The sequence below is a fragment of the Anabrus simplex genome, chromosome 5 (assembly GCF_040414725.1).
Source record: "Anabrus simplex isolate iqAnaSimp1 chromosome 5, ASM4041472v1, whole genome shotgun sequence".
NCBI lineage: Eukaryota > Metazoa > Arthropoda > Insecta > Orthoptera > Tettigoniidae > Anabrus > Anabrus simplex.
In genome coordinates this window covers 261000108-261020496 of record NC_090269.1, presented here as the reverse complement: position 1 = coordinate 261020496, position 20389 = coordinate 261000108, and the positions used below count along the sequence as shown (strand labels likewise).

Genomic DNA, 20389 nt, shown 5'->3' with positions numbered 1-20389 from the left:
AAACTTCGGATCAAATCATAGGTAGCTTCCCTGATTGGCTGTTTGAGTGTTTCTCAATTTCCGGCCTTTGGTTCCTTAGCAGGAGCAAGGCTCTGGTCCGCTCAGCGGCTCCAATCCCTCGGGGTAAGCATGTTTTCTTTTCTCGAATGTTAAATTAATATGCAAATTCATTTGTTTGGAGTTTACCTTAGACCCTGGTTTTCACCGTTTTGGTTTTGTAATGCCTTAGTTCGTCAACTAGACATATCCTTTGTTTTGGAGGCAATTCCTTTTTATTAACCTTTTGTATAATGTAAATTTTAATTTTTCCATTCGGGTTGCCTCCAGTAATGCAGCATCAATTTAGTGTACACCTGTTGAGCTATGCGTCCCTCGCTGATGAGTATTAGGAGAGGATTGCAACTCTAAAAGGCCTCTGCGTTAAATTTAAATTTCCGTTGTTACTTTCTTGTAAACTCTTTTCTATTTGCCTTGTAAGATGGTTGTAATTATGTTTATATTCCCTGTTACATATCCCTTGTGAATTTCATTGTCAAGCTATGCTCACATTCCTTAAAAATAGTTTAAACACTTTATTGCTATTTTAATTTTCTGAAGTACCATGGACAGAAATCTCGTATTTCGTATCATCTTGTTTTCTGTTTAACGTTATTCTTTTAACTGCTGTAATATTTCTTTTAAAATTTTTCTTAATTATTAAACTTGAAGAAGGGTAATCGCTCTGACGTCTTTTTCCCTACAACGTCACGTAAGATCACGTCCTCTGTAGGGTTTCCCGGCCTGCTTCCTATATCCTTTCTTTAGTTGTCATTTTGGTAACCCTGCGTAGCCATGTGTATGTTGTTGAAATTTAAAATGTTTTTCCTGGTGTATCATCGGCTGACGTTCCTTCAGGTTTGTTATTTTTGGATTATTACATCGTTTCTTGTTTTATAGGTAGCAGAGGTGCACTCTTCTGTAAAAGGGGGGAGGGGGGGGGAGAGGTTGACATCTGGTAGCAGAGCGTGGTTGTAGAAGAAAGAGATGCAAAAGCAATAACCCTTGTCTAACCTAAAAAATAATCTGGTATCATCTCTTAACGTAATTTCTTGTTAACATGTCTCGTGTGGTCCCTGTCCCTTCCCATTTGAGGAAGGAGGAATTAGTTTACGAACTTCATATTTGTAAATTGAATTCAACAGGAAGGGTTAGAGATGATGCGAGCTTGTTAAAGCGATCGCTTAATGTACCAATCGCCGTACCCAATCTATCAACAGACTAAGTGTGTGCATCTTTGACCACTGTTAAAGATAAATTTACCGAATTTGAAGCTATTTTTTTGTCCTTTTGTTCCTCTAAACCATCTAATGCTCAGTTAACACGTGTGAAAGTCCAAGTGCAGCATTACATGGACAGGATTCGCGACCTGTTAACTCTTAATTTATCTATAAACGAGCGATAGGAATGTGAGCTGTTGTTATCAAAGTTTTCCGGTATTTTCGATAAAATAGTAGGCTTGCTAGAAGGCAATACGTTGTCTAGCTCCAGTTCTGTAGTTAATGTGTCTGCTCCATCTGAAACTTCTGACAGTGACACTATCTCTATGTCAACTGCTTCAAAAATTAGTAATGTGGTAACTTGAATAATGCCAGTGATGGTTCTTTTACACAAGTTGGTATGTCTATCATTCCTATGGGAACTGTTAATCCAACTGTATCTTTATCTCAACCTTCTGTTGCAACACAAGCTATTTCTCTTCCAATAATGCAAAGTTATCCCCGAGGCCAAGTGCCATCTGTGTCAAACACTTCAGTTATCTCTCAAATGTGCGAAAATGTTTTGCAGATGCGAATATCTGTGCTGGTTTTGTTGCAATCTAATTACAGTCCTAACCTCACTTTCAGTACTCCAACCTTTTCCCAAGGGCATTTGAACAACTGTGATTCCTTCCCATAACCAATCCAGTCCTTCTCAGGTACCTAATATGCCTGCTGTTTCTCAAATGTTTGCTAATTTACCCCACCCGTTAACTGCTCTATTTAAGGGCGTATCTAAGTTCACCGCTAATTCAATTGATGAGATCATTACCTTTCTACATTTCTTGGTTGAATTTAAAGATCTAGGTATAGTATATGCTTTAAGTAGTGATATTTTCTTCCAAGTCTTATATCCACATGTATCTGGAGCTCTTTTTGAACACGTCATAAGAGCTATTTCTGAAAAGTGGACAATTGACCAATTTCATGCACATGTGCTCGAGTTCTTTATTCCTTCCCGTACCTTGTCTTCCTTGGTGCAAAAGCATTTTCGTGTGCAGCATTTGAATGAAACATTGTCTGAATATATTCAGGATATTAAGTTCAATGCCAGGATTTTTATGCTCAACTATTCTGAGTCTCAAATGGTTGCTAGCATTGTTGAGGGCCTTGCACCTAATTATCGGTCTATCTCGCTGTCACCACGACCTGCTACCTTTGCTCAGTTGGAAGCTATCACTGTTTCTGCCGAAGGCATTAGGTATGCCGACCAGCTACGCATTGTGTTAGCTCCTCCTCCTGTGAGCAGTCTTCTCAGGTCACTAGTGCCACCACTTCTCCTTCCAAGCCACATAATTCGTGTGTATGCTATAATTGTGGCTCCATTGATCATTTCCAGTGGAATTGTCCTAAGATTGGGACCTTAGGCAATTCAAAATCTGCCGTGGGTGGTCAACTTAAAAAGTTTCAGAGGAATTGTCCTAAGTATGAGACCTTAGGCAAATCAAATCCTAATGTGGGTAGAGCTTCTTCCTCGACTAATTCTTGCAGATACTGTGGGTCGAATAGACATTTCTCTAAACAGTGTCCTCGCAATTCTTCCGGGTCTGAATGTTCTGGTAATGGCAATTCCAGATGATTAATCGCCAATTCTTGTGACAAACGTCATAGTTTATCTTCATGTTTCGTCTGTTATCGCTGTCAGCTAGATGACGACTTACACAATCCTGTAGTTGATGATAAACTTGTATTTGACCCAAGTGTCAATTTCCCACAATCTTGTGGTATTCCTCCATGTAAATTACCTTACATATGCCTAGAAATAAACAATGAACCTGTTTGTGCTTTAGTTGATTCTGGAAGTAGCCTCACCTTGAGCAAAAATTGGTATAACTCTGTAAAATCTGTTTGTAAGTTTCCCTTCGCATATAGTTTTATTTTGTGTATTTACTAGCTACTGTCTTATTTCCAAGTTTTGGTGTATATCCTCCGCTACGGTTTTCCTATTCATATTATTAAGTGTCAGTATTATTATTCTGCGTTCATATTTTTTTATTATTATTATTATTATTAGTGTGTGTAGCCGTAAATTATCTTGAGTGCGGCTACATTGGATGTTCCTCACATAATGGTACCAATTGCAAGTAAAGTCGACCCATGGTGTTCCTCGCGTGATGGTACTAATCACAGATAATTTCATGCTTCAAGATCCATCATCCCTTGCCGTACGTGTATTCTTCATCTGAGTCTCCCACCCATATATATATACACAGCACATATATATTACACCTTGATATTCAAGAAATCTTTAAATGAAATGCACCATAATGTCATAGAATACTGTATAAAAAACCAAAATGTCTGTCTGAGCTTGCTAGTAAACAAACATGACTGGTAATGATGATGTTATGAAGTGGCTAGAAAGTGATAATGACCATTTTTTGTCATAAGACAGTGAGTTATCTTTCTTACAAAGATGATAATAGTTTTAGAGAAAATGATTCTACCTCCAGGCCTTACAAGGTGTGTGAGGCTCATAAAATAAGATCAGAAGTCAGGTGGCAATGTGAAAAATGTGGTACATCACTTCATCTGGAGAGTTACTTCAAAACATATCACACAATGATCCACAACAAAAGACTGGAAAACCGTTAATGAACATTTAGGCACTGATCTGTAATGAATATAGCTTTCTACAAATGTAAGTTTTTGCCTGATTTCCAATACACAAAGTTACTGTGTAATTCTAAATAAAAAAAAAATAAAAAAAAAATAAAAAAAAAAAATAAAAAAAATAAAAAAAAAAGATATTTCTGTCCCTGCAGGTGAAACTATTATTCCGGTTACAATGGTTTAAATACAAAAGAATATTAAGCACAGTATACTTGTACACAAATTCTTCTTCTTTTGCTTCGCTTTTTCCCACACCTGTGGGGTCACGGGTGCGAACTGCGTCGCACATGTGAATTTGGCCCTGTTTTCCGGCCGGATGCCCTTCCTGACGCCAACCCTATATGGAGGGATGTAATCACTACTGCGTGTTTCTGTGGTTGTTGTTAGTGTGGCATGTTGTCTGAATATGATGAGGAGAGTGTTGGGACAGACACATACACCCAGTCCCCGAGCCAGAAGAATTAATCAAAAGCAATTAAAATCTCCGACCCAGCCAGGAATCTAACCCGGGACTCACTGAACCAAAGGTCAGTATGCTGACCATTCAGCCAACGAGTCGGACTATACTTATACGCGAATAATCCTCTCATATTTTTTAAAAAGTTTGGTGGCGGAAAGTTGAGGTGCAGGTATTATTTTTGTTAAGATTGTTTGCAGTGCTCCCGACATACAGAAATCTGGAAGGTGGTATTCTTCCACTAACTTTGTCGGAAAATCTGTTCTTGCCAAGAATGAGAAGCGTGACACGTTTATATCACTTTAAGTTTACAAAATACCATGAGTTTAGGATGGCCAGTGAGAGTTCTCATTGTAGGTTTTTCACAACTAAAGAAAAGCTCTGCAGTATCAAAAAGAAAGAGCAAGTTGGTAATCACACTGCGTGAGGAAAGTACAATATGAAAGAGTTGCATGTGCAACAGGAGGAAAAATAAAGCTTGTATTAAACAAAGAGTAACCATCAGGCATTTTGAGAGAAGAAAGTGCTGTTGCAAGAAGTCAAAAACAGGATATGTGAATGTGATTGAAAAGATACAGTTTGGATACACAGTCACGAATATCCAGAAAATTTTGATAAACAGCAATTCTTTGGTCCCAAAAGTGCTGGATAAAATAGCTTTTACTGTATTCCCTTCCACAGGCAATTTTTCGAGTGGACTGAAGAGGCGGAGAACTGTTGTAATCAGATCATGACTGAATGGAGGTTGCAGCATGACCTCCCACGTACTTTTCTAACAAAATTTTGGTCTGGCTTAGCAAGTAAGGCTATGTTCCATTATAGAGAAGTCTCAGTTTGACATGGAATTGTCCTGGTCTCTTATTTTATGTTTCAATGTAATTTTGCAAGAGTTTGCAAATCAAGATCTCTGTTAATGGCTGTTTTTGGCAGAAGGAATTCACACAGCAGGATAAATTGAAATTCCAGAATATGTTAATTTTTTCCTCTCTAGCATACAAATGAGTTGAATTTCTTTCAAGGTGGTGAATCAGAATGTTTCCATATAATGCAGTTTCTTTTTGTTTCTGATTAAATTCATAAACTCATGTTCCATTGTCTGCAATGACATGAAATGTCATTCAATACATAAATTTCCCTCCTCTGAAAAAGTTGTTACAAAAGTAGTGGAGTAACATTATGCACATGGTAAACTAGTCATCTGTCCCTTTTTTTTTCTTTTTTTTTGCTAGGGGCTTTACGTCGCACCGACACAGATAGGTCTTATGGCGACAATGGGATCGGAAAGGCCTAGGAGTTGGAAGGAAGTGGCCGTGGTCTTAATTAAGGTGCAGCCCCAGCATTTGCCTGGTGTGAAAATGGGAAACCATGGAAAACCATCTTCAGGGCTGCCGATAGTGGGATTCGAACCTACTATCTCCCGGACGCAAGCTCACAGCCGCGCGCCTCTACATGCACGGCCAACTCGCCCGGTGTCCCTTACAGTAGCAGTCAACAATTTCTTCATAGACACTAATGTGTAACTGGCGTGACATATACAACAAACCTGTGTTTGGAAAGACTGGTGTTACAACAGTAGGAGTAATGCATCATGACAGGTGCTCATGCATAGGAGATGTGATGTGAGGAACTACTCACAAAATCGTCCACGATGACTTGAGATACCGCAAAGTTTGTGAAGATGACGTTTTGTGTCAGACGAGATAGGGCTGCAGTCTGATAGTCTAATGTGGTACCAGAAAGATGGACATATAATTGTGCATATTGTGGAGAGGGATGTGACAATTCTTAATCATTTTACTCCCAAACTCATGAATACATCTTCTTCCGACAGAAAGAAATTCAAAGTGAAGTCTTCAGTATGTAAGGTGCTGTGTTCTGCATTCTGGGATGCCATAAATATTCTATTCACAGATTTACTTAAACAAGGTAACACGGTTAATAACGTTCGGTACTGTAAAACTGTGTATAAACTGAAATCAGCAATTCTACACAAATGCCCTAGCCTACTCTCAGCTTGTCATCCAGCTACTAAAATAAGCAATTCTACCCAAGCACTCAGGCCTACTCTCAGCTGGTGTCATACAGTGACGATACCCAACTCCTCTCAGCTTCATAAACATTGGTCAAAATTGCAGGAATGGGGAGGGGACAGATGTCTTATCCTCCATTCAACCCTAATTCAGTACCAAACAATTTTGATATGTTTCCAACACTGAAGACAGAGTTGCAAGCTCGGTATTCCAATTTGATGTTAAGGACCAGGCTACTGTAAAAACAGTATTTATGGGCCTACATTATTTTCTGCAGAGGTGTTCAATAAACTGGTGCAGTGTTGGGACAAAAGACTCTGTGTTGTTGGATCTTATGTGGAGAAGAAGTAAAGAATCTACGCATTCAGAAGTTTCATGTGTATGTAGAGAAATAAAAATGTTACACTATATGGAAACTCATAAATTGAAATTGCAATTTCCAAGAAAGAATTTCATTCCTAATGGCAAACTTGTCAAGTGGAGTACCCATTCTTTTGCTTTTGTGTACCTTAGTCAGCATTTTCAGAACCCAGTTTTAAACTGCTTTATGGCAATTTTAAACTAAGATTATTTCGTGAAGAGTGCTCTTTGATGTTTGCTGTTTGAGCAGATTAATCTTCCCTTGTCCAAACTTTCTTTTAAAAATAATTTGTTTCACGTCGCACCAACACAGATAGGTCTTATGGCGACGATGGGATAGGAAAGGCGTACGAGTTGGAAGGAAGTGGCCGTAGTCTTAATTAAGGTACAGCCCCAGCACTTATCTGATGTGAAAATGGGAAACCATGGCAAACCATCTTCAGGGCTGCTGACAGTGGGATTCGAACCCACTATCTCCCAGATGCAGGCTCACAGCAATTTTTTATGTTAGCTCAAGATACTACAGTTAAGTATTAAAGGTACAAGTAAAAGAATAATCTAAATAAGTATCCATTTGCATGTAATCAATATGTTAAAAGCAGTTTTCTAGAATGTAAAAGTAGCAACCTTAAATCGCATGTACTGAAAAGTTGCATATTTTGACTTATACTCCTTTTCCCTAGATTGACTAAAATGTCCAGATTGGGCTCACAGGTCACACAACTGTACATTACCAGACTACTTTTGAATATGAAAATTAATATAAAACAAATCAATGCTACATACAGTGTTTTAAGGGCTTGGTCTGCCAAGGTGAGTGCTGCTCAACCAGATGGAACTCAGATATCAGTAACTCATCTAGACTGCATCAGAGTTGTATGAGAAGTGGATAAGAATTAAGCTCACATGGCCACATCTTGCAGTGAAGGCAAGCGAATTACAGGCAAGATGATGCAAAGGTCGAGGGTTTTCTATGGCCCCTTCGGTTTTCTTCAACAAGAACTGAGGAGTTATCCATACAACCCAGCAAAGAATGGATTCTTCTTACACAGGTTTGAAAAGCATTGCAGAAGCCAAAATACTCTGATAGGAAAGCTAAACTTTAGTCACATGTGCATAATAAGAGCAAACTTAAGTTAGGTGTATGCATTTACACTTTCCTTTCCTTAAGAGACTATATACAGGAGTAATTTCATAAGTCATGGCAACTCTGTTATATTGTCTGACAAGAATGCAGCACGAGAAATCGATGACGTGCATTGGAAAATCAAGGCAATGGAGCTGCCAAAAAACAAAAGTGGCCGCTCTCTTGAACAAAAACTCCCCTTCGGGTTCCTTCACTACCATTCAGACAAGCAATTTTACATATTATTGGACCATGGTGTGATGTGGTTTGACATCTATAGTTATAATGGACCAGTTCTGCATGCTACTATTGTGGCATAGTGGTAATGAGTTGCACTGGTATTCACAATGTTGTATGCTCGAAAACAACCTACTGCTTGTTATTCTTTAAAGAGAGAGTATAAATGCTCCTGTCTCTTTTATGACTGTTTTAGTAATTAACACAATGTTCATGAATTCATTACGCCACACATACATCTTTATAGATTGTTACGCCTTTCAGCATTCAGTTACAAGCCTCTGTGAATTTACTAACCACCACCACCACCACAATCCCTTGTGTATAACTAGTTCTGTGACCTCATTTAGTTGTATACTTTTTAATTTTTAAATCATTAGAAACCAAGTTTAACCATTGTCGTCTTGATCTTCCTCTACTTATCTTATCCTCCATAACTCTTTCCCACCTGGATACATTCTTTATTGATTTTTTAAATTCTAATTACACTTTTGGGATGGGTATAAGGCCTAAAGGAGAGAATAAATACTTTAAAAATTTCATCTGCCATAGTTTTGCTGGAATGGTATCAGCACAATCATGCTGATTAGGTATTTATTGAGACAGTTTCCCCATTAGATGTTACAAAAATATATTAAAATTAATATGCTTTAAAATGTTAAAATGCTTCTAATGACTTGTAACACATTCTTTGCTAAGGGAATACCAAATTATGACATGAAAATATAATATACTGCTAAATTTTTTTTATCACAATTGAAACCATTTGTATCAAAAATGTCCTGTCAGATGTTCCATTTTCTCCCTTTCAAGCAGTTTCTTTCTCAACACTACACACGTATTATTACTGTCCAATGGCTTGGCTGAATGGTTAGCGTTGAGGCCTTCAGTTCAAGAGATCCCGGGTTCGATTCCCTGAAGGATCGGGGGGGTTTTAATAGATGATGATGATGCTTGCTGTGTAAAGGGGTCTAACATCGAGGTCATCGGCCCGTAATGGTGAAAAATGAGACGAAATGGAATGATGAATTAAAAGTCCAAAATTCTCCACTGACGAGAATTCAAAACGTGAGGACGAAGAATGAATTGATGGACATGAATTTAAAACAATCAGTGGATGCGACCCGCAATGACTTACATTCACAGATTCTGACGTAAAACAATATGATTACTGACCAAGGGACTGCAGCTATAGCATAACATTGAATCGATGATGCTTGCAGTCTAAAGGGGGTCCAAAATCCATATCCCTCATAACGGTACTTATCGCTAGGAATGAAGAACCATGGTATTTGTCACGCTGCGGTACTAATCAAAAGCAGCAGAGACTCGCGGTATTCCACACATTATGGTACCACTCACAGGTTATGAAATTCGACATATACTACAGACCTATGGTTTTTCTCACATTGCAGCGCCATTTACAGGCAACGCAACCCTATGGTCTTCAGCACATAAGAGTACTAACCACAGGGACCTTCCCCTATCCCATGGTGTTCTTCATATAGTGGGTACTAATCATAGGCAAAGCAGAACCATGGTAGCTATCATCCCATGGTCCCGCTCATAGCAAAAGCCGACCGCACGGTGCTCCTTTTTGCTACTAATCACAAACCTATTTGGTACCTAACGTAGTGGTACTGTACTACGCGCAAGTAAAAGCGACCCATGATGTTCTCCACGTGGTGGTACTAATCACAAGTAGTTTCATGGTTGCAAGACAATCATCCCTTGGTTGCCCCTTTTAGTCGCCTATTACGACAGGCAGAGGATACCGTGGGTGAATTCTTCGTCTGCGCCCCCCACCCAGAAGGGGCTGTGTGTTTGGTCCGCGAGAGGTATTTTATTTCCCTCAAGTCCGCCGGCAAGCCGGTTAGGACCCCCCTATCCGCCACCTGGGACGCGCCACGTGGGGTTTTAATAGAGTTTGATTAATTCTTCTGGCTCAGGGACTGGGTGTTTGTGCTTTTTCCAGTAGTCTCCTCCTTATATTCACACAATACACCTCTCTATCAACCGCTGTAATATTTCCCCAAGTATTTCTACAAGATTCTACATAAACTACAATGGACTTCCAATGTCACCGCCAACGTCACCAACATGTCATGCCGCTATAACCATCGCCAGCCTTCACTCAATTGAATGCTGCAGCTCTCCATACGGCAGCTTGCTATGTAATTGCTATGTCACTACAATGTCACCGTCTAGAAAGAACTTTGCATTCAAATGCTTTTAGTACCATCCATAATCCTATACAGGCTCCTCCTTAAGAACTTTTCTACGAATGGCACGTTGAGAGATCTCACACAATTTCTCATGGCCTGATTATGGCCAGGAAAATTAATGACTGCTCTCAAAGCAGCAGTATGAAAGGGATTTCTTTCAACCTCTGCCACTAATCTGGTGTCCTGTTGTGGTGTTGAAACTCTTCCTTCTATCACTACCAGCTTTTCTGACAAAATTACCTAAACATCGATTATTTTGCACCCTGTCCTTTCTGAAACATGGAAAATGCCTAGCTACTTTGGAGGCCACAAATCGAAGTTCAATCTCAGCCCAAATTACACTTTATTTTGTTCCTTCACCACTTTATGGAACCATGTCAGTCAACTGCTAAGTCTCAGACAGAAATGGTGTCATCGGTTATATCATAGAGTGTTAGCCTCTACCCACGTCTTCAAATATGGCGAAGTATTCACAATGATACAAATATAAATTTCAGAATTAAAATTCAATAATATAAATACATTCAGAGTCTTATTAATTACTATATTATTTTCAGAAATAAATTCTAAAGAATTAAAAGAAACCTGAGAACTGTAATTTGTTTTCTACAGACCTGCACTGGGAACTGTATGCACAAATGAATTCCTTAATCACTGCTTTGTTTATAAGTTAAGAAATATTACTGCAGCTGCTACAACAAGTACAAAATAATATTACTGTCATAAAATAAACTTGTTTATATATCATTATTAAATAATCAAAATATAATCTAAATGAATGTTAATTTCTAGTGGTTCTGCATATGCATTGAATTGCATCAATACAAAGTAAATCCCATATAACTCAGTCCGAAGAACCCAGAATTCAGATGGCAACATCTCAGGAGCAAATCCTCATCACTCCTTTTCATTTTATTTCATTAACATGATAATGTAAATAATATAGAATATATAATATAAAAGAAAAACTAATACTAGTATTATGCACCTGTATTGTTCCAAAACTAACATCTGTATTATTTATATTGCTGAAGAACAATAACAAAGTAAAAATGATAACTTCAACAAGGCTTGAACTCGCAACCTTTAAATTCTTATGTAACTGTTCTGTAAGAAGCAGATATTGAACGACTCCTCCTTAATAACCACAGTTCAGCATAGTTCATAGTGCTTCTATTATGAACCTAATAGCACACGCATCGTGTAACAGGATCAGAAGTGGAACTTAGAATATATACACTGTTCAAGTGTGGCCACTTTATTTTTTGACAGCTGTACATCTCATTGCAAAAAAAACGAACAGGTTCAGGGTACAAGAGCTAATGGCAGGAGACAATCTGAAGATTTGCACACAGAACGAAGTGTTGTTGTATTTTATTATGTACACATCAAACACACACATGTAATGTCCTTCATAATCGCCTTCCAGGGCATCACACGTCAACGATAGGGAAGGTGTTGAGTCATTGGTGGTGTTGGTTGCATCAATGTGTACCACTTGTTGTCAATATGCTACAAAGCATATCGCATGCAACGAGTTATTCAATTTCAGAATGAGATAAAAAACCAGATGGACTGAGATCTGGTGAATAGAGAGAGTATTTTAAGATTTCCAACCCAATGCTGTACAAAGTCCCATGTAAGAAATAGAGTGTGGACTTGAGTGTTATCGAGGAGTATGGTGCAGTCCAGCAATGCCAAACATTTCCCCCAAAGTGTATGAAGCAGACAATCCAGTAGAAATGTGCAAGAGGACTGGTTATTGATGGAGTGGCCCTCATGAAGAGGATGACACCCATGAGCACCCTGGCTATCATTCGTCAAAATGAGCACAGCCTCCGAAGGTGATGGATTCTGTTGCACATGCCGTTGTCATAGTGACATTCAGCTGACTGATGCTTCAGTTCTGGTTTGTACACCTGCACCCAGATTTCATCAGTTGAGCGATGGAAGGCTGCTAGTGCAACAGTTTGATATTGCAATGCCCCACCACCTGCAGCTTCTCATAGCTTCATATGACACTGACAGGCGTTTCTGCCGAAGAGAACTGTAACTGGTTACATCGCGCATTCCTATCTACAAAATGTCACTGTAAAATTTGTCACAAATTGAACATAATAATTGCTTTTACGTAAATGAAGTGAAAAATCTGCGGTAAATTAAGAAATACCGTCGTTATTAGAGAAATATGAATACATACTTAAGGCCTGTATACAGGACGCCTTTATGCCGTATTTCGCTGCTGGTGCCGTCTTTTGTTAATTTCTTGAGGTCCAGGGCTAGCACCGAGAAATGGGAGTGCTATGTCTGTGGACTCTCATTATCTTTGTCCATATGTCTAAAGCGGCCAGTTGAAACAACAAAATGGAAGTCAATAGCATTCACGATAAGTAAAACAGCATGATCCCTGGACCAATACATTTTTTTTTTTTTGTTCGAATGGAAATAGCATGATCCCTGGACCAATAAATCACTAGTCCACAGAATTCTTCTTATGTACATTGGCCATAGCTTTTTGTCGCCTATTAAATCTTTCATATCGCGGTGCAATTCAGGAAATGATGTCATTGACACCTGAAGCAATAAAACGAAAGCGAAGAACTCCAGTGAACACAGACATCACACACGAAATTGTTGAAAGTGCAAGACAAACAAAAGACATACGTGTGTTACTGTGAGCGTAGCACCAAAAGTACTTGTAAAGTAGTAAAGTAGATATACATAATATTCACCAAAAATAAAATATTTCTTGAAAGCAATTATTATGTTCCATTTGTGACAAATTTTACCATGACATTTCGTAGATAGGAATGCACGACGTAACCCTGTAATTTTCACATATGATCAACTGTTCTACTTTACTAACATACAACTTGGAGCATGGCCAGACACACACTGACTATGCCAGTCACTTGTACCTAGCCACTTGTGCCCGCAGACACGATCTGTTGCTGACCATCACCGTGTGTGCCATAGAGTATCTAACGTAATACTGGAATTACCGTGCTGCTACATGTCCAGATGATATAACACCATTGTCATGACTTATGAAATGACCTACGTAAAACCATTGCAATTCTGAAATAAATGAACCAATATCAATTAATTCAAAAGAGATTTTATTTCCTCAATCAGTGCCAAGTGTCAGTTAAGATCTGTAGCCATAGACGAGAACATTACTGTAATTAAGTGACATGTATACGATATATTAGAGACATGAAATCTAAGCAAGCAAAAAAGGCAATAGAGACAAATGAACATACAGTAAAGAATCCAGTAATTTTGTGGACACTGCATTAAAACAATATTAACAATATATTATACACGATAAAGCTTAATCAAAAACAAAGAGCTATGAAGGAGGTAAAGGAAATGTTTTTCTCCCCTTTTTATTGTCCCCCTTACCACACATATTTCTCATTGTTTCTTTGTATTTCTTTTTATCCTCCATCCTAGCTTCCTGCCTTTGAAGTAAATTTGTACAACTGATTGTTCTCTTTCCGTTATATAGATATATAATTGGGTTTCAATTAACAGAAAGATCATACTAGAGGTTCAGCCATGACAGCCTCCATTTTCTTCTCTGCTTGGACGGTGAAGTCAGCAAAGAGTGTCCTCATAACAAATTCGCCTGGTCTGATGTCCATGTCGATATTGACACAAGCAGGATACGGTGAACGCTCTTTGTGAGCTCCCCAAGGCAGGACAGTACCACCACTAATACTTCCACTCTTGCTGCTTTCCCCTGGAGAATAAAATATGCATGTAAAAAAGATGGCAGTAGTAGCCAATTAAATAGAAAATCTAAAATAAAGTAGGCTTAGATAATGAAGACTGGAACAATATAAATGAAGGATTCAGGTGGATGGCAGCATGACACAAATACAGGAAAAGAAAAAGTCCACCCCGTTCGTCCCAGATATTTGGTGCAACAACTGTAAAAGTGGAAGGCTCCAGTAATATCCTAACTACATAGCTCTGAAATTATCATAACTGCAAACTCTCAGTGAAGATCTGATCATCTCCAACTATACTGGGGTCTGTCAAATCAAAATGTTCAAATCTTGGAAGTATTCACCAGTGTCAGAGAATTCAGACACCAGTCAGTACTCGGACAAAAGGAACCACTAGACCTTAACATAAAATGACTACTGTTTAACTTTTCCTCAGCTGTCCCTTTCTGTCCAGCTCCCCAAAACATCCAGGACCAAAAATATCAGGAAAAAGCCAACTTCTTCACTACTAACAAAGGCTGCACCAAAAATTCTGGATCACTTTGATGCTATTTTCTACCAAAGCAGAGGATTATATGTTATGCTCAACTGAAAATCAATCAATCATTATGGAACAATTTTATATCTGATTTAAATTCAATGCAAGATCAGAAGTGAATAATGTACATAAAAAAAGAAATGCTGGTGGATTTAACTTTGAAAGAAAGGCTGAGTACTGAAAGGAAGAAGTGGTTTGGCCATGTAATGTGGATGACTCAAATTCCATGACAGTATTTGGACAGGAACTGTCCTGGATGAAGATCAGCTAGATGTCCTGGAAGGTGGTGAGTAAACCAGATTAAGCAAGATCTACAGAAGTTAGGGGAGATAGGAGAAAAAAATGTATGACCAAAATAAATGGAGGTATATTGTCTTAAAACATTCTACCCAGTTTCCCCAAAAGAAATGATTATGATTCTTTCAGGAAACATTATTGAGGTGGTGTTAAATATATGTGGTACATTTTGGTTTTATTGAACAATTATTTTCCCTGTGGATCTGATTTTTACTGATCTATTATCATTTAACATTTTATCTGAAGTCATATTTAAGAGAACATTGTTAGAAGAGACTGGTTCATGTTGGCACCAGACTAACTGATGATGATTGATGGTAATTGTTGTTTCAAGGGGCCTAATAGCTATGTCATTGGCCCCTAGTGGTATGAGGTGCAACGAAATGACACAATAATTAATACTTCAAAATGTATCCACTGACTAGGATCTAAAAGAGTCAGTGGATCCAATTCATAATTCCTTAATTACTGGGATGATGCTTATTACCTAAAGGGGTCCAAAACCCAGGTCACTGGCCCCTCATAATGGTACTAATCACTAGTAAAGCAGAACCATGATGTTCCCCCTATAGCGGTACTAATCACAGGTAATGTACTCTTAGTGTTTCTTGCATGGTGGTGCTAATTGCAGATAATGTAGATCCACGGTATGTCACACACAACGGCACCACTCACAGGTAACACAAACCCATGTTTTTTTTTTTTTTTTTGCTAGTTGCTTTACATTGCACCGACACAGATACGTCTTATGGCGACAATGGGATAGGAAAGGCCTAGGAGTTGGAAGGAAGCGACCGTGGCCTTCATTAAAGTACAGACCCAGCATTTGCCTGGTGTGAAAATGGGAAACCACAGAAAACCATCTTCAGGGCTGCCAACAGTGGGATTCGAACCCACTGTATCCCGGATGCAACCCATGGTGTTTCGCACATAAGGGTATTACTCACAAGCAACCCAGACCCATGGTTTTCCTCATATAATGGTACTAATCACAGGTGCCAGGCAAAACTGTGGTGTTTCTCACTTAGTGGTACTAATCACAGGCAACGTAAACCCATGGTGTTTCTCATAAAGTGGTGCTACTCATAGGTAACGCAGACCCGTTCTGAACACAGTGGAACAGACTGGTGGAATGCACACGATGATACTCATCACAAACGTCCACCAGACCCGTAGTGTTCTTCGCATAATGGTACTACTCATATGTAACGTAGACCCTTTGTTTTCCTCACAAGGTGGTACTAGTTGCAAGTATCATCGGCCCATGGTGTTCCGCATGTAATGGTACTAATCATAAGTAATCTCATGGTTCTAATTTCTAATCACTGGTAAATGATTCTGCCCCTTTTAGTTGCCTCTTACGACAGACAGGGGATACCTTGTGTGTATTCTTCGTCTGCATCCCCCACCCACACGGGGTACCAGACTAACTGTTGTTGCCTGCATAGTAATTAATGTTAACCAAGCCTTCTTGGATCTTTGGACATTAGCGACTGGACTGCATACAGGGAAGAGGGAAGATGTGGTCAAGTAACTGCTAGTAGCTTGGGAATGTTCCCCTGAATTCAAGCTGGACACTGGCTAAATGTATAGCTATACAATCAGCAAGGTTTATTTAAAAGTGTGATTGTTTTTTAATCTTATAAACACAACCATGTTTTATGTTGGCCTTATCCATGACTGAATGAATTCTTTATGAATAATTCAAATTAGAGTCTTAAACATGTTGTGGAGTACACCATTTAATAAAAATTTTGGCTTGGTAACTATTTTAATTATTCATAAAGAATGCGATTGTTTATAATCTGTGTAAAGGTGTACATTTTCAAATTTAAGGAAATGGTGAGTAATGCTTGGTAAAGTGCTGAGATGCATGTCCTTCATATTAAATAAAAGTGCTATTTCAAAGAAGTTCAGTTGTTATCTTGGTGTTACGAGTTATGTTTCCTTTTGGTGGATCATAAAATTTGTATTTTTAATATGTCCATAGTATCGGGCTACCGTCATTGCATTGTTGGATGCGATAGTGAATGACAGGCTGTACAGTGCTCGTATCGTAGTGATAAAGTAGTTAAAATCTCCTGAAATTTGGTTGAGAGAGAGAGAAATTTAGTGCTATATACATATATTGGTGTTTAGTGCTCGTTGGTAGAAATTCAGATAAGCTATATTTATTTAAATTTTATAGCAAGTAGTTCAGTAGATTTGTGTGTTCTAGGTTAAGTAGGATAGGTGTACTTTGTTTCGAATTTAGGTTGTGAGAAATAGGAAATGATATTCACTTCTTTATTTCAATATCATTGGTAGAATACTTATAAAGACAGGTTATTATTATAAGGAGTTGTAACTTCCGCAGCTTTTACATTCATGCAGAAAAAATACATTATATAGAAAACCGTTCACAGATTCATTCAAACTATCACAAAGGTAATCATTTCTTTACATAAATAACACAATACCCCTATAAATTTTGTTTTTAAGAAGAAATAAGAAGTTCAAGAGAATATATGGTATTTCACTGGAGAATTACTTAACAGTCCTTGGATTGCTGGTGATTGTTTGCTGCTCTTCATATTCAAATATTGTACTGTTGGCATACTGACGAGAACAAATAGTACAGGGTAGTTGGAAAAAACAAGAATAATAATTTGATTAGTGTATTTTGATTATTTGTAGTTCAAAGTCTCGGATGTATTTTGTACTTTGCACCTTCGATCATTCAATGCAATATAGGGAAACTGAAGTGATAGATGGTATAAGTGATCATGAATCCAAAATTGAACAGAAAATAAATTTTCTAGACCTAACTATTACCAGACACCCAAGTTACTTACAATATAAGATTTTCAGAAAACCCACCCAAACAGTCACCACAATCCGTCAAGATTCTTCACACCCCCAAATTCACAAACGAGCAGCATACAACAGCATGGTATACCGAGCCTTCAATGTTCCAATGTCTAAAAGAGACCTCAAAAATGAGTTGAATACTAGTCGCCATATAGCTAAATCCAATGGATACAGCAAATTCATTATAGATAAAATAATCAATAAATATAAATACTGCCCTTCTACCACCTTGAAAAAAGATAAGAAAAACAACTCTTCTCTTTCTATCTTTACCTTCAACGAACAAATCTACCAAGTCACTAACATCTTTAAAAAGCACGATGTAAAAGTAGCTTTCAAAACTAAGAATAGGAATGCACAAATCTTACATAATGCCACATCCATAAACAAGTTCAATAGTTATTCAAAATCAGGAGTATACAGGATCACTTGCAATAGTTGTAATTCTTCTTACGTCGGACAGACCGGGAGAAATTTTAAGATAAGGTACTCAGAACACGTCAATGCCCTGAAATACAATAAATTTTCGGCTGCAGGACAGCATATGCATGACTATAAGCACAAATTCACAGACATAAAACAAGATATGGAAATTCTCAAAATCATCAATAAAGGACCCCTCCTTAACATTACCGAAAGCTGCTTCATACTTTTAGATCAATATTTCAACCCAAATCATAATCCTAATGAAATTTCAGAAAAACCTAATATCCTTTTGGACCTTCTAATTCCCATTTTCAGCAATGTCAAACCAACAAGTCATAATTCAGTTTTTCATAATATTCACAGCACATTTCCTCAACAGCCATCCTTTTTCCCACATCCTTCAGCCCCACCTTAATGCCCCTCCCCACCCCCTTCCCCTCCCTCTCCTTCCTTTTCATTTCAATCTCACAACAGTTAGTCTGAAGCACACTCAACAATAGACCATACACCTCATGCTGTATTGAGAGGTCTCATACAACCTATGCCATCTAACTAACACATTCTCTCATTCAATTCATTAATTTAATTTTATCTAATTTATCAGGTTAACTTCATGGGCACCGCAATGATTCGCAAAAATTTTATACCAGACAATGTATCTGTGTTAACCACATCTTCATGTGCTGTCCTGACAATGTCCAACAACATTTTCAGCAAGATTTAACAAGCACCATGAGAGCATCTCATTTATTATTTTGATTGAGGATGAAACAACATCTAACAGTTCCCCGTCAGCTAGTGGTTATTTACAGCAGTGTCCAATGGATTACATATAGCTAACACCACACAAATAGATTTGATGACAAACTACAGGATCAACATATACCAGTTCCCAGCAGTATTAGAACTAACAGTTCTGTGTATATAAATTAATACTTGAAATTATTCTCAATGATGAACATACTCAAGATGTTAGAACCTAATTCATTTTCAGATTTATTCATAATTCCATCCCAGTTTTTAATGTCATTTTGTATATATTTGTTTTCGTTTGTTTTATGTCAATTGTGTACATGTACATTTGTTTAGTTATTAGGTGTTTTACATTACGGCTGAAGATGGCCAGCCCCGGCCGAAACTAGTCCCTGATTAATGTAATTTAGAATATTACATATTATAGTATTGAAAGGTGGACCATTACTACATTAATTTAATAATTACATTGTACTTGCAATTCAATACGGATCAGAACCATGAAGTTTATAACCCATGATTAGTTTTATTGTTTAATAGGTAATAATGTTTTAGGACATTCGACAAAATTGTGTACTTATCTAATGATGGCTGATGATGACCCCAAGTAGGGTCGAAATTAGTCCCTAACTGCTCATTGTAATGTAAATATTGGCATTGCAAATAGCATAAAGTATTGAATAGATGGAATAAACAGTTTTTGTAAGATTAAATTATACGTAATCTCAGTTCAATACGGACCCAAAAAATGAAATTTATAACCCTTAATGGGAAAGAAAGATAACTATAAGAAGTTAGCTGTTTTACAAGTTGTCAAGGAGAATCGAGTTATACTTTTTGGGAACTTCAAAAGTAATCTTTCGCGCGATGATAAGCGATCCGCCTGGACAGAAGTCCTTAAGAAAGCTCAATCACTACAATTAGCTGGAGCTGAGAAATCTTGTATTTACGCAAGGGACAATCTATTTGGACTGCAGAATTGTCGTGCATTGGTAAGTAAATATTTACGTTTCCACTATCATTCTTTCATCGAGAATATATTGCTTAAATCAATTTATATAACCTCACGTAAGTCAATACGACATGTTATTTAAAAGTGTTATCTAGTAGTGATTGAAGAATACATGTAATGATTTCATCTTACATGTCTCAAGCATTAAACTCTTGCTTTTAGGCAAAGGGAGATAATGCCAAGAAGACAGGGAGTGTAGGAGGGAAAGAAAAGAAGTTGGACGAGGCAGATGCTGCTATATTTGATATTCTGGAGGAAGATTCAGCCGTCTTAGGTGGATTGAATGTTCCCGAAAGCTATATGGAAGAACGAGCGAGGGTAGTGCCAACAACACTGACTCAGACTCCTGCTGAACTTCCCGAAGGGGAAGAAAATACACCAAGAAGGAAGAAAGGAAGCTGGCACATTCTCCATGTCCTTCCACTAGGAAGGAAGA

The 20389-nt window shown here is 37.9% G+C and overlaps 1 protein-coding gene across 2 annotated transcripts in view; it reads right to left on the bottom strand.

The window, feature by feature from the left end:
- fry (Protein furry) overlaps positions 1-20389 on the bottom strand; it is a 1574680-nt gene that overhangs the window by 1507428 nt on the left and 46863 nt on the right. For both annotated transcript variants that reach the window (XR_011018272.1, XM_068227610.1), the window contains exon 5: positions 13892-14088. Coding sequence is in view for 1 of the 2 variants with exons in the window: in XM_068227610.1 (XP_068083711.1) it covers positions 13892-14088 (197 nt within the window). In the remaining variant the exon portion in view is untranslated. The remainder of the gene's footprint in view (positions 1-13891; positions 14089-20389) is intronic.